The following is a 14,347-nucleotide window of genomic DNA, read 5'->3' as shown; positions in this document are numbered from 1 at the left end:
CCAAAGGAAATGCCAAGAGAAATTAAACTTTTTATGTCCATGCAAAAATTTGCATAGGAACATTCATAGCCACAGCATTATTCATATGGCCCCCAAATGGAAACAATCAAAATGTATATCCACTGATGAATGAATAAACAAAATGTGGTCTCAGTGCATACAATGGAATATTATTCAGCCATTTAAAAAATGGAAGTCTTGGGGTACCTAGATGGCTCAGTTGGTTCAGTGTCCAACTCTTGGTTTCCACTCAGGTTGTGATCTCATGGGTCATGGGATCAAGCCCTCTCAAACCCCCCCCCGCAATCAGACACCTCACTCAACATGCAGTCAGCTTAAAAGATACTCTCCTTCTGCCCCTCCCCCACTCTTGTGTTCTATCTCTCCCTCTCTCTAAAAATAAATCTTCAAAAAAAAAAAAATGCAGTATTGCTATGTGTTACAACATGGATATAACTTAGAAACATAGTAACTAGGGACACCTGGGTGGCTTAGCCGTTTAAGTGTCTGCCTTCGGCTAGGGTCAAGATCCCAGGGTCCTGGGATCAATTCCCACATAGGGTTCTTTGGTCAGCAGGAATCCTGCTTCTCCCTCTGCCTCTGCCTCTCACCCCTGCTTGTGCTCTCTCTCAATCTCTGGCAAATAAATAAACAAAATCTTTAAAAAAAAAAAAAAAGAATTTTCATACCTTAAAAAAAAGAAACATAATAATGAAAGAAGACAGTCACAGGAGACCATACGCCATTGATTCTATTTTATGAAATGCTCACAAGAGGCAAATCCATAGAGACAAAAATTCTCTAGATTAGTGGCTGCCTAGGGCTATGGAGGTTGGGGAGAAATGGGAAGTTACTGCTAATGGGCCTGAGATTTATTTTGGGGGTGATGAAAACATCCTAAAATTGATTGTGGTGATGGTTGCAACATTGTGAATACAATTCACAACATTGTGAGTACATTCTAAATGGGTAAATTGTATAGTATGCAAATTATATATTAATAAACAGTCTTTATAGATATTAAATAGGTGGTATTATCAGCCTTATTCCCCAGCTTCTGCAGAGGACAAAAAGAGGTTACTTAAGGCCTGAAACAGATCAGCAAAACTCGTCAAAGAAACCAAAATTCATAAGAGTACTGCAAAGCCAAACCAACTCAGTGACTCCTGAAGATACCAAGAAAGATGTTCTGTCCTACGAAGCCTGCTTCAGAAACATTCTATCATGGTCCAGTGCTGAATACATACATACAGACATACACACATGCTCATGCCCCACCCACCCTGTCCTTCATATGCAAAAGGGATCAAGAGATAACTCAATATTTCTACCCATTAAACACTTCTGTCAGAAGCCTCAATTCATGAAAAGCATATTTATCTATTCAGATAGACTCATTTTAAATTTGAAAGCAAAAAAAAAGCATGTACACTTGTACTCAGTCATAACTTTGAAAAATTGATTTTCACCACAAGAAATATTTGAGAAATTCTAGACGGATTTCTGTTACTGCTCAACACAGATGTTGCGATGACAGCCTACAATAAATACGGATCTACCCTGACCGATGGAATGACGAAGTGCAGAGATAAGGCTTGAGCTGGCATAGTAAGTGGAGGGAATGAGATGCTCAGAGCCAGTCACATAGTGTAGACTCAAGCGAAGTCCCACCAACCTATAACTAAAATCAGTATGAAGGTTTTATGTGTAAAATGTAAATTTGGGGTCCTGAAATTTTGTTCAATCTGGAGTAAAAATATGCTACCAGTACTTCTCAAAACCTAACAGGAATTGGCATTCCATCCAAAAATGTAAATTCTGAGTGATTCCTGTGAAAGAAAGGGGAGTACTCTCTAAAGTAAATTGAAGTGGTCCCAAGACAGAAGAGGAGCTGTGAAAGCTCTAGTTCTATTCCATTAATGGGGATCTTGACCCAGAATTTTTGAGATTGCCCACAGTGGCATATTCTTTTACATATCCTCAGTGATAATAAGTCTTTATTCTTTAACGGGGATATAATTTGTACAGGGGACCAAAAGAAGGCAGTAAAGAACAGAGGTTAAGAACGTGGGTTCTCTGTGAATAATGGTAAGCATCCCTGGAATAAAATACTTCAGTCTGCAAATGACATATATCACTTTTTATTAGGTTCCACTGGTGAACAGCAGTCACATGGCCCCACCTATGTAGGGACCAGCAGTGCACCAAAGAGAGCACACATACTCACAAAGCTTAAGGCAAGGAGTACTTGACCCACTCTTCTGCTAACCAGCCCTTCCCAATTGTATCAGCAGGCAGAGAAGTGAAGCTGAGAAAACACTGTTAAGCTTCTACAGCTGACCTATTTACAATGGGAACTGACTGAACCAGTGAGAAAAACAAATAGGCCTGCAGTACCCCTAGATATTCTCATACATGTACACTTCCATTTATATGCTTATTCAAACAACACTTGGATTTATATATTTATTCAAACACCACATTCTCCTGCCTTCTTTGTTCCCTCTGTTGAGTCTACTCAGTGTCTTCAGTAGGGGTCCTAGTGCACCCACCAGATAGTCCTATGGTCCTAACTTGGTGACTACTCTGATGTGAACTTTTACTTCCGGGTGTGTGCAATTTATATTACACAAAGAACAGGTGGTTATTTTTCATTATATCTCATGATCTGGTGTTAACTTACCTATGTAACTTTTCCTGTTCATGCACTTTTTTTTTTTTAAGATTTTATTTATTTATTTGACACAGAGAGATTACAAGTAGGCAGAGAGGCACGCAAAGAGAGAGGAGGAAGCAGGCTCCCCACTAAGCAGAGAGCCCCATGTGGGGCTCGATCCCAGGACCCTGGGATCATGACCCAAGCCGAAGGCAGAAGCCTTAATCCACTGAGCCACCCAGGCACCCTGTTCATGCACTTTTCGTTCTGTTTTTGGTGCAAACTTATTACTTTTTTTTTTTTTTTTCAAACTTATTACTTTTATATATCAGGGCTGATTTTACCTCTTATCAATTTACTCTTCAGTATTTTACATGTAAAATATCTCCAGATACAGACAAGATTGGTAACATACAGGCCTTTGGGTGGCTTCGGAAGGAGATTTCTGAGCCTTTTAAAATGTTGAGCCATGTGAATGTTTACCTAATGTGAATGAATAACTAATACAAAAAAACACTTGAAAACATTAAATAAGAAGGATTAGGATGAGCAGTGAGATTCTATTGGTGGGAGGAAGGGTGGGAAAAACATGGCTGAAGAGAAGGTTGAACAGAGCCAGCTGCCACAGGGAGTACAACTCCGGGGAGAGAGATGTTTTAAAAAAACATTTTTAGAAAGATCTGTAGAATGATGTGGAATGTAACCACCTTCCTCCAACTTCCACTGAGAAAAATTCACTACAACAAAAACAAACAAATAAACAAAACCCCCAAATATCTTTATGATTCAGCCTCTGCCTGTCACTTGGCCTTACCTTTGATGCTAAATTCACATTTCACCTATTGCTTCCTACACAGGGAGTTATTTGTACTTACTCAAATGCACTGTCACCCAACTGTAATTGCACTTCCACTCTCTCCTTGCTAATTCTTTCTCCCCCCTCTTCAAGATTCACCTCCCATGATAAGCTTTAGGGTGGGATAGATACGCCTTTGTGATCCTTTGGCACCCCATTCACACCTCTCTCACTGTGATTTTCCTAGCATCTGTGTTTATCTTACTCCCTATCAGAATCTGTATCTACAGTGCCCTGTACACAGCAGATGCTCAATAAAAGCTTGCTGAACTGAAAATTAAACAGTTGCCTCAAAGGCTACTCTGAGTATTAAGTACAGCATTTGAAAAACACAATAGTACATAGTTCCTAAAGCACTGTATATAATACACATGGTAACGAGTATAAAGTGAATGGTATATAGTAGTCAAATTCAATAAATGTTGCCAAAAAAAAACTTAATACAAAGATGAAAGAATTGATTTACCCAGAAGGTATGATATGTAGGAATCTAGTTGTTGCAACACATGACACAGGTTCAAGAACTAACTACAAGAGATCCAGGTTGACTGATAAATGAAATATTTAAAGTAGATTATGGAAAATTTGGAAAGCAGGGGCTACTACCATTGCTTTGAGTCTGTTAAAAAAGTCTGTTTATTGCACAGCAGGTGTTTGTTCTGAGGCATTTATTCAAAGAATGATAAGTTACTAAAAAATGGAAGAGATATCAGAATCAGGGGCGCCTGGGTGGCTCAGTGAGTTAAAGCCTCTGCCTTCCGCTCGGGTCATGATCTCAGGGTCCTGGGGTCAAGCCCCACATCCAGCTCTCTGCTCAGCGGGGAGCCTGCTTCTTCCTCTCTCTCTGCCTGCCTCTTTGCCTACTTGGGATCTCTGTAAATAAATAAATAAATAAATAAATCTTTTTTTTTTTTTATATTTTATTTATTTGACAGAGAGAAATCACAACTAGGCAGAGAGGCAGGCAGAGAGGAGGAAGCAGGGTCATGACCTGAGCCGAAGGCAGAGGCTTTAACCCACTGAGCCACCCAGGCGCCCCAATAAATAAATAAATAAATCTAAAGTATTTACATCTGGCCCCTTACAGAAAAAACTGACCCTTGACCTAGGCCAGTCTTATTTTGTGACAAAAAAGTAACTTCTTCAGGATCAGTCATTCAGTAAATTAGGAAGGAAGACCTGTAATCAATGGCAGATTTTTTGTTTTTGTACACACAGGGTCAAAGATTTAAAGTACCTATGCAAAATGTAGATATATAAAGTAAGCATTAGCAATTTCATTTATTCTAAAAATCTCTTTTTAAAAAGTGATTTTATTTTTTTAAAGATTTTATTTATTTGTCAGAGAAAGAGGCAGGACTCGAGCACAGGCAAGGGGAGCAGCAGGTTCTCCCTACCCCCCACCCACCCAGCAAGGAGCCCAATGTGGGACTCCATCCGAGGATCCTGGGATCATGACTTGACTGAGGGGAAGGCAGACGCTTAACCGACTGCGCCAACCAGGCGTCCCTAAAAAGTGATTTTAGACGTGAATTATGGCAAACGGATTCATGGAAAAAGTATGCGCTTGGAGAGAAGCAAAATCCACATAGTCTCAAATAGGCGACTTTGAGAAAGCTACCCTTTTTGAGCTTCTGTTTGAACCATGAAATGAGGTAAAAGCACCTTTATTGCAGGTTTAAAAAGTGTATCATGTAACTAGCGTTCAATAAATTGAAGTTTTCCTTCCCTACCCAGGGCCATACTGACCATACATTTAGGGAATAAATTGGATTTGATGACGCACGCATCCACTGTCAACTCCATACCCTGAAGTGAAATGTTTCCCACTTCAGAGTCCAAGAGTCTCCGCAAATAAAGGGGACGAAAGTCTGGTGGACTGACTCAGCTTGAGAAAGGAGCCGGAAAGGGGTAAAAGGGAGGACCGAGAAGCAAAGGACACGAGGCTGAAACAGTGCGGGAAGGGGAATGGTGCCAGGAGACATACTCCAAATCCAGAAAGACATACTCAAAATCCAGAAATGCCAGAAATCTGGCATTTAGGTTTGGGGTAAAGAGGGATAAATGAGACCCGCGCTGCCAGATTCCTAGCCTGGGAAATCAATGTACCTCGGGCTGCCTGGAAGGGACGCCTTGTGAAAGGACACAGGACGCACGTTGTTCCTTACCTGCTGCCTAAGTCCACAGCGACGGCTCGGAACCTCGCGCCACCCCATAGAGCTCGCACCTGTAGCTGGGTGAGCTTCCGATCCCGCCCTGGCACACGAGGGGGACCATCGCAAAGCGGCCGAAGTCGGAGGCACGAGCAGCAACGCCTGCAGGCCGCCATGACACCCGGCACGCGATCACCCCGGGCTGCACCCTGATTGGCTCACTCTGACGGTGGGGCGGAGCCTGATGCAGTTTCGTTTCCGTGGTGCCGGGGTTGGGGAACTCCGGGGAAGCGGATATCTTCGTCGCTTTCTACGAAGACTAGAGAGGGTCAAAACTATCTGAACGCAATTGTGACAACCTATCTTTCCTGTTTAAGTACCTGCCAGTGAAAGGCAATTGGAAAGTTAATGCCTTTTGTGTATGTGTGTGCTATCGTAATTTAAAAGAAAGTCTTAGAATGATGCAAATGTTGAACAAGTAGGGTAAATATAGTAGTAATAGAAGTCATCAGACAAAACATTATAATTTGGCTTCTGTGAACTGAGAATTAGAGGAGTTTGTGTAGTGGACCATGGGAAGAGATCTCTCTCTCCTCTCCTCTGCCTTGGTTTTTATTTTATAAATTTCACACAAATATTACAGCACAGGTTTATGTTAATTTATTTCTAGTAAGTTAATTTCACTTCTTAATGACCTATATTGTCATTTTAGATCTTTGACATCATTTGTTATTCATCTTCATCTCCATTGTTAATATTCAGCAACTCGTTTCTCTGCCCCTTTTGATCAAGTGTCGTTACTTTTTAAACCAACTCTTATTAAATGCAAAATGCCAGCTACTATTTAAAAGAAATGTTTTGGAAAAATGAAGAAAAATAGTTTTTGGAATTTGAATTCATAAATTTTCAGGGAGTAAATCTTTTACACCCCTTTTAATCCTGTTAGAACATCTTCATATGATTCCCTGAATGAATCAATGATAATTTTTTTTTATTATGAGGGTCCTATTTCTCTTTTAAGGTCATAACCTCTTTCATCCAAAGAAATCCAAACAACAAAATCCGACATACACTCAAACATGGTTTTAAGAATTAAAAATGTTGAACTTCAGGGGCGCCTGGGTGACTCAGTGGGTTAAGCCTCTGCCTTCGGCTCAGGTCATGATCTCAGCGTCCTGGGATCGAGCCCCCACATCGGGCTCTCTGCTCAGCAGGGCGCTTGCTTCCTCCTCTCTCTCTGCCTGCCTCCCTGCCTACTTGTGATCTCTCTCTCTGTCAAATAAATAAATAAAATCTTAAAAAAAATGTTGAACTTCAAACAGACAAATGATTTAGTAGCAAAGCAGCTCCCTGACACCTCGGTTTTCATAAGATATTAATACTTATTTGGAATGTCCGTGTCAATAGAAGGAATTATTACTATCACTGCTAGGGGTACTTAGTAATAAGTTTTTTCCCTCTTCCTCTACATTTGACTTCACCGCCGTTACTACAGTGTTTTCTAGACCAATCTATTGAAACCTGTACTAATGACAAATCTATCATAATCTACTTGCCATAATACAACATGGCTTTGGATTTATAAAGCACTTAAGTACTATTTAATCACTTCAGTCAGGTGGTGTTGCCTAATAGTTCAGAGCATAAACTTGAACTTAGTCTTGAGTCGTCCCAATCTTAGTTCTGCCCATTTTCTAGTTGTCTGACTCTACCTCTCTAAGCCTCAGTTTCCTCATTTGTAGAAATGGATACCAATATGAATCTCATAGGGTTTTTGTGAAGATTAAATGCGACAAACGATGTAAGATGTTTATCACAGTACCTGCCAACATTGTCAGCCTCAATAAATGGCAGATTCAGCTTTGACTAATTTCCTTTTTTTCTTTTCTTAATTTTTCTTAATTTTCCCTCTAGTTTCCTCTTTGAAATACTGAACAACCCTCTTTGCTGTAGAGCCCCATGAATCTGTTACACTTTCATCCATCTGGAAATACTGAAAAGCAGTATTTACACATTAAGTCCACTTATTTCCTCACACCAATCCCAAATAATTGATATGGTAATAATTATTTAATAAATTTAAAGTCAATGTGGGTATTGAAATTTATTATTAGGTGGTCATAAGGATGATCCAGACCTATATTAAGACCTATATTATATCCACACCTATATTAAGTGTGGTGTCTCTCTTAATGTGAGACAATGATCAGTTGGAAACCAGTGATGGGGGGTGGTAAAAGGATTCACCAAGCCAGACCCTGAGAGATAGAAGTTTAGTGACTACACAGCAACAGAGGAATGAGCAGGACAGCAAAGAAGAGACTGTCTGCAAGGAAGCAGTGGGTGGAGGCTGTTTTTAAAGGGGGAAGGTGAGGTGTGCAACTTAGGGAATTTTCTCTTTTTTGGTAACTATGCCTGGTTGTAAGTAGCCCATTGGTTATTAGGGCCAATGGATATTTTTGGGTGGTTTGGCTGGTCAGCCTGCTGTATTCAGCCAGGGGTTGCTACAGGCCCTTTCTACATTCTGTTTCTCACCCTGTTTGACTAAAAGCAGCCTCTACATTAAGCATTTTAAGATTAATAGAGAAACAGAAGTATAAAAAGTTTGAATTCTTGTGGTTGTGTGATAGGGAAACTTAAGGACTCCATAAAAACATGGTTTTTGCTCTTTCCCTGCTTCTTTTCTTGCTAGGATGTGCACTTCCTCTTTATACATGCCTCAGAATGCAAATAGTGTATGTTCCCTTTGTAAAGGACAAAGAGTTAATGATTTCTTTAGAATAGATAACATCCAAGGAAAGACCATATGAGAATGACTGGACAGAGCTACCATATGCCTATTTCAGACCACTAACACTGGGATTTTTCGAGGCCAAGACCCCCTGGCTCCAGTGAATAACACCTGGGCCCTTATCTTTATTCTAACTGATTCCTGGATGCCTGAGAGTATATATGTACACCAGACCACAATCCTCAATGAAAACCCTGAGCAGAGATGAGACTCATGCTCCTTTTATTTCTGAGTTTCCCAGATACTCCATCTGTATCTGCTCTCTCTGTGTGTTCAGTGAACTCCGCTATCACTTCCTGCTGCTTGCATTTGAATTTTCATCCTGCGTGAAGCCAAGAACCCTCTTAGCATGTCCTGGAGACCCTCTTTGGACTCAGCCTACCAACATCAGTTGTATTTATAGAAGCTATGATTCATTGAGGTTCAATCTGAGATGTCACATTCTAGAAATATAGTTCTGCCAAGTATAGTTCAACAGCCAAAATATAATTTAAAAGGAAGTTCTTTACCTATAACTTCTGAAGGACATTAAAGATGACCTAATTTAAATTCACCAGCAATATTTCTCAGATCTCCTTTTTTCTCTTCTTCAAACTTCAATGAATGTGTGTCAAAATAGTTAATACCACTGCTGGCTCTGAGTAGCAATTTCATTTAAGTAATACATCACTGCATTAAATTACTGTTAGTTAAAATTTAATTTGGTTTATAGTTTGGCTTATACAATATATACAATTAGTTTTATGACTGTATAAGAGGTACAAGATTAAGGAGTTTGTGTCTTGTTATATATCTGTACAAAAAGTATCAGTGGACACCAAGGGTGTCTATGAAAATTTTTTCTCTTGAAGGATGTAAGCCAGAGGGATCTTTCTAAATTGCAAACCTAATTGTGTCTCCATTCTGATTTTCTTCAGTCGCTTCCTAATCTTTGCTTTGTGTTGACTACAAACTGTCCTGATTTAGCTTCATCAATTTTTACTACCTGTTTTCTTTCTTCCCTTCCTCTCATTTTTAAAAAAGATTTTATTTATTTATTTGTTTATTTATTCATTTATTTGTTTGTTTGTTTGTCAGAGAGAGAGAGAGAGAGAGCACACACAAGCAGGCAGAGTGGCAGGCAGAGGCGGAGAGAGAAGCAGGCTCCCTGACGAGCAAGAAGCCCGATGCGGGACTCGATCCCAGTGCCCTCTGATCATGACCTGAGCCGAAGGCAGCGGCTTAACTGACTGAGCCACCCAGGCATCCCCTTCCTCTCATTTTATAATCCAAGGAAGGTGAAATTCTCATTCCCCTCTAACATACAACCCTCTCTCCCGCGTCTGTGTCTGTATGATTCTGTGTACCTGATACATAATCTTTCCAACGTGTCAGTCTGGCACAATCAGTCTTCTGATCTTAATACTGGAAGCCTTCAGTACTAACTTCTCTGACTGCCCCTTCTGACCTGTGGGTACAATCTATGTCTATTTTTCCACTTTATTAATTAATTTATACAGTCATTATTTTGTCCATGGAAATGCATGTGGGAGTGGGTATTATGTAGTGGTTAAACGTGCTGGCTCTGGCATCAGATTGTCTGGGTTCAAATCTCACCTGTCACCTCCTAAACATGTGACTCTGGATAAATTGCTTACCCTTTCTATGTCTCAGTTTCCTTACTTGCAAAGTGAATATGATAAAAATATATACCTCTTAGGGTTGTTAGGGAGATTTAAGGGCAATCTTATTTTTATGGAACTTGGCATAGTCCCTGGCCCATGGAATACCTACCTGCTTTATGCCAGGCACTGTGCTAGGCTGAGGGGATATGAGGGTGTCAAGACAGTCCTAGGGCAAAATAATTCCTGCTTTATGGAACTTGAAGTTTAGTATGAGAGACTGATAAAAACACACCAAACAAAACCAAAAAGAACAATTAGAGTGTAATTAACAGTAAGAAGGAAATAAATTAGGTGAGAAGATAGGGAATAATGGGATGGAAGAAAATACGGTGGTCAGGGAAAACCTTTCTGTGGAGACATTCAAGCTGCCCTGAAGGATGAAAAAGAGACAAGGTTCAGAAACATGGGGGCCAGGAAGGGGTACTGACTTGTGGGGGGAGGGTTGCCCCTGAGTTAGGAGAGAGTTTGGCTTCTGTGAGGACTTGGTAGAGCCAGGGTAGCTAGAGAGTGGCAAGTAGGAATGTAGCAAAGATGAGGTAGGAGAGGAAAGCACTGGAAAGTTTAAACAGGGATGTGGCATGACCTAGTCTGTATTTTAAGATGATTCGTCTGGCTGTCGAGTCTAGAATGGATTGGAGGATGATAAGAGAGAGGTGTAGAAATCAGGAGGGACGTGGTGGCAAGGGTGACAAGGAGAAAGGATGGAGAGATTTGGAGTATATTTTAGCGTTGGAATTAATAGGACTTGTTGATAAATTGGATACCAAAAGGTGTGAAATTAAGACTATTAACAGGCTTAGATTGGTCATAAATGCAGTGTCTGAGACACTTGAGAGTAGCTGACAGACTGTTGGATTTGAGCATAGAACTCAAGGAAAAGGACTAGTGTAAATATAAGAGCAATCAGCATATCAGTAATATCACAAGCCATGGAAATGCTTTATATCACTTAGAAAGATAGTATAGAGAGATAAAGGGAAGGCCCAGGGTTGAGCCCTGAAGACTGAGAGGCTGCCAAGGCTATGGAGATGGAGCCAACATGGATTCAGGAGTCAAGGTAGGTTGTATCATGCTGGGTATTTCCCATTTGCACCCACTCCATCCATACCCTTGGGTCTTCTCTGTGCCATTATGGAACTAATGTATAGGTAACAACCCCCAACTACCTGACTCTTTTTTGGTTGGGTCAGCCAATGAGAGACACTAGCAGGAGGGTAAAATGAGAGAGAAACTGAAAAGCTTTGATTCATATGGAGGCATAGGAACCCAGTAGGGCTTTTGCCTTCCCCACAGTGGCTGCTGTGTGCCTTCTCCAGGCCTGCATCTTTCTCAGGAGGCTTGCTTTTACCCTAGTTTTTTTTTGTGAGCACTCAGCGAAGTTCAAGAAGAGCTTGTGAGGTGTTGGGAATTCCTGTGTCTGCAGCTCTCAGGGATTCTCTTTACTCTTGTTAGTCCACACTCAGCCCTTAGTGATTGGTTAAAAAGTCTAGTTGAATTATTCTTCTCCTTTCCCTTCTGACTCCACACCCAGTGTGGAGCCCTGTGTGGGGCTCGAACTCACCACACTGAGATCAAGGCCTGAGCTGAAATCAAGAATCAGATGCTTAACTGACTGAGTCACCCAGGCAGCCCTAGTTGAATTCTTCTTACCCGTGTGTGTTGGTGACTCTACTGGGTAAGCAAGAGCTCATGTCCTATTTCTCTTTGGAGACTCTTATCTTTCTTTAGATTTCAGATTCATTGGTTTTCCTGTCACTTTTAGCTCCCTGATGGGTTCCAGAAAAGTTGTGAATTTTCAGACTGTCTGGCTTCAGGTTGTCTGGTGACTTCTGCTGGGACCACCAAAACTGCATAGTTCCCTGATGTGGGCACTCTCTGGCTGAACTTTTATGACCTTTCCAGCCTCCCCTCCTGGTGGTCTTGCACAGCTTCTTTCTGCTGAGATCCCCTTGTCTTGGCTCTTAGCCTTCTAGGGTGAAATACCATCAAAATGGCTTTCTTGGGTTCTTTTGGCCCACATATATCCACAAACAAGTAGAATTGAGGCCTATCTTAAACACTGATTTCTATTCTTGCCCTGTCATTTTGAGTGGATTCAGGAAGCCTCTGCCTTTCAAATTCTCTTATTGGGAAGCAGGCACTAGTGTCTATATTCCGAAATATTCCTCATGGCCACTTTGCTACTACTTTGTAGTAGTGGAATGGACCCTCATCCAAAATTTGGTTTGCATGTCAAGACTGATATGTATCTCTCTCTCTCTCTCACACACACACACACTCCAAATGGGTATGAAAAGCTTTATTATGTGAGTAATATTTTATTTTTGTTTGTTTGTTTAAATAATTACTTACACTGGTGCCAAAGGAGAGAGCCCTAAACTTTCTTACCTGCTTGCCCAGCTGTAGGGTGTGAGGGGAAGAGAGAGTGATGAGGGTTAGAAGTTGTCAGCAATTAAGCATCAAAAAAATTGATTCAAATTCCTTATTAATAGTTCTCCAGCTCTAGGGGACATACATTGTAAGGGCCTATTCAGCCAGAGCCACCCCACCCCGGTTGAACTGCCTTTCTGTTGTAAAACTTAAATTGACTCTGCCCGCCACCCCCAGGGGAACTTACTTAAAAACAAGTCCCTGAAAACAGTCCCACGTAACAGAGTCCAAGTAAAAAGGGTGGGTCAGGCCAGGTGGAGGTATTCAATCAGTGGGGGCGCATACTGTCTCCTAGCTACCAAGGAGTATGGGCCCTGCCCTTTGGGCACCTTTTGGGCACCAATTCTGACCAAGGTGATAGGCTGGTTCAAATGTCTACTAGGGTAAATTGTAATTCGATTGGTCACCTAGCATGACTGTGCAGCTTTCTCTGTGTGTTACAATTTCATTGGCCACCTGTGCGTGGCCAGGCCCAACCACATGGCCTTTGCTCTATAAAAGCTAGTCTGTGAACAAGAGAGGGGTCGTCCTCTCTGTAAGGGGCGGCCCCGACCAGTCTGTTTGAAGGTCGGTTTGATTCTTGATGCTTGGCGTGAAATAAAGCTTTGCTTGACTTTGGCTTTATATCAGTCTCGCTCCTTTAATCACGGACCCATTATTGGGGGACCCAACATTGGGGACCCAAAAACATGAAACCTTCTGGAAAACTCTCTTACTGTGTTTGCTCCTATTTCATGGTAGTACAGGGCTATTCTATCGCTTAATAAATGTCAATATTTTCCTCATTCTCTAGCAGTAGTTCTTTTGGCCTCCCATTGCTTGGTGTGGTTGAGGGTGGGGCAGGCAAGGAAGGCTCTGTCTTCCTCCACAGAGTGGGGAGGAAAGATATCATATAATTCCTAACTAAACTGGAAATTCTCTGTCTCGTGACTCTTTTCAATTTCATTTCCAAATTTCTAGTATTCTCTATTTTGACTGGAACGGAAGATGGGAGCTGATAATTATGGACTCATTCTATTTAAGTGATATATCTTCTTCAATGTTGCCATAATTACCACTCATAATTTTCAGTTTTGGAACCTTAACCCAAATTCTAATGCAGTAGGAAGTGTCCTCATTCAACATCAAGGAAACTTCTTTAAACTGGTAACAGGAGAGAAGGAAAGGGTAGGAGCAAATGCAGGTGAGTTTTAAAGTTTGTCTCAGGGAGAATTAGGGAGATTTGTTTGACTTTAATTTGTAATGAATTTACAAATTACAAATTACAAATTTGTAATGACTTTACAAATTTACAAATTTGTAAATTTGTACTTTACAAATTTTACAAATTTACAAATTTGTAATGACTTTAATTTGTAATGAAGTCTGAGGCAAGGCCAGAGTTGAGAGGGTAGAGTGGAAAGAGAAGGTACATGAGGTTTAGGAAGGAAGTTATTTTGAGGAATGGAAAAATGAATCTACTCAAGAAATGTGATGGGATTGCCTGGCAGTGATGAATCGCTGTGTGCTCTTTGAGACCCGTGATCATGAATTTCAGGGGAAACTAGTCCATTCAGTTGGGTAGCAAATTTTACCCGTTTGGTGCAGAAATGGAGAAAGTGAGGGGTAGGATTCACTTAGGGTTGGGGTTTTCTAGGTGCTATGGACTTAACTGTGTCCCCCAAACTCTTATGTTGAAGCCCTAGCTCCCAGTGTGACTCTCTTTGGAGTATGGAAATAACTAAGGTAAATCAGGTCCTGAGGGTGGAGCCCTGATAGGATTAGTGTCCTTAATAAGAAGATGTACCAGAGGGCTCC

At 41.0% G+C, this 14,347-nt stretch overlaps 1 protein-coding gene across 2 annotated transcripts in view; it reads right to left on the bottom strand.

The window, feature by feature from the left end:
- PNPT1 (polyribonucleotide nucleotidyltransferase 1) overlaps positions 1 to 5,859 on the bottom strand; it is a 47,849-nt gene extending 41,990 nt beyond the window's left edge. The window contains exon 1 of one of the 2 annotated variants that reach the window (XM_045979418.1): positions 5,681 to 5,859. In XM_045979418.1, the coding sequence (XP_045835374.1) occupies positions 5,681 to 5,841 (161 nt within the window). In that variant the 5' untranslated portion in view covers positions 5,842 to 5,859. The remainder of the gene's footprint in view (positions 1 to 5,680) is intronic. The other variant, XM_045979419.1, reaches the window with a different exon arrangement.
- Between the last annotated feature and the right edge of the window lie 8,488 nt (positions 5,860 to 14,347).

Source organism: Meles meles, chromosome 15 (genome assembly GCF_922984935.1).
Source record: "Meles meles chromosome 15, mMelMel3.1 paternal haplotype, whole genome shotgun sequence".
NCBI classification, from domain to species: domain Eukaryota; kingdom Metazoa; phylum Chordata; class Mammalia; order Carnivora; family Mustelidae; genus Meles; species Meles meles.
This window is presented reverse-complemented; position numbering and strand designations above follow the sequence as displayed.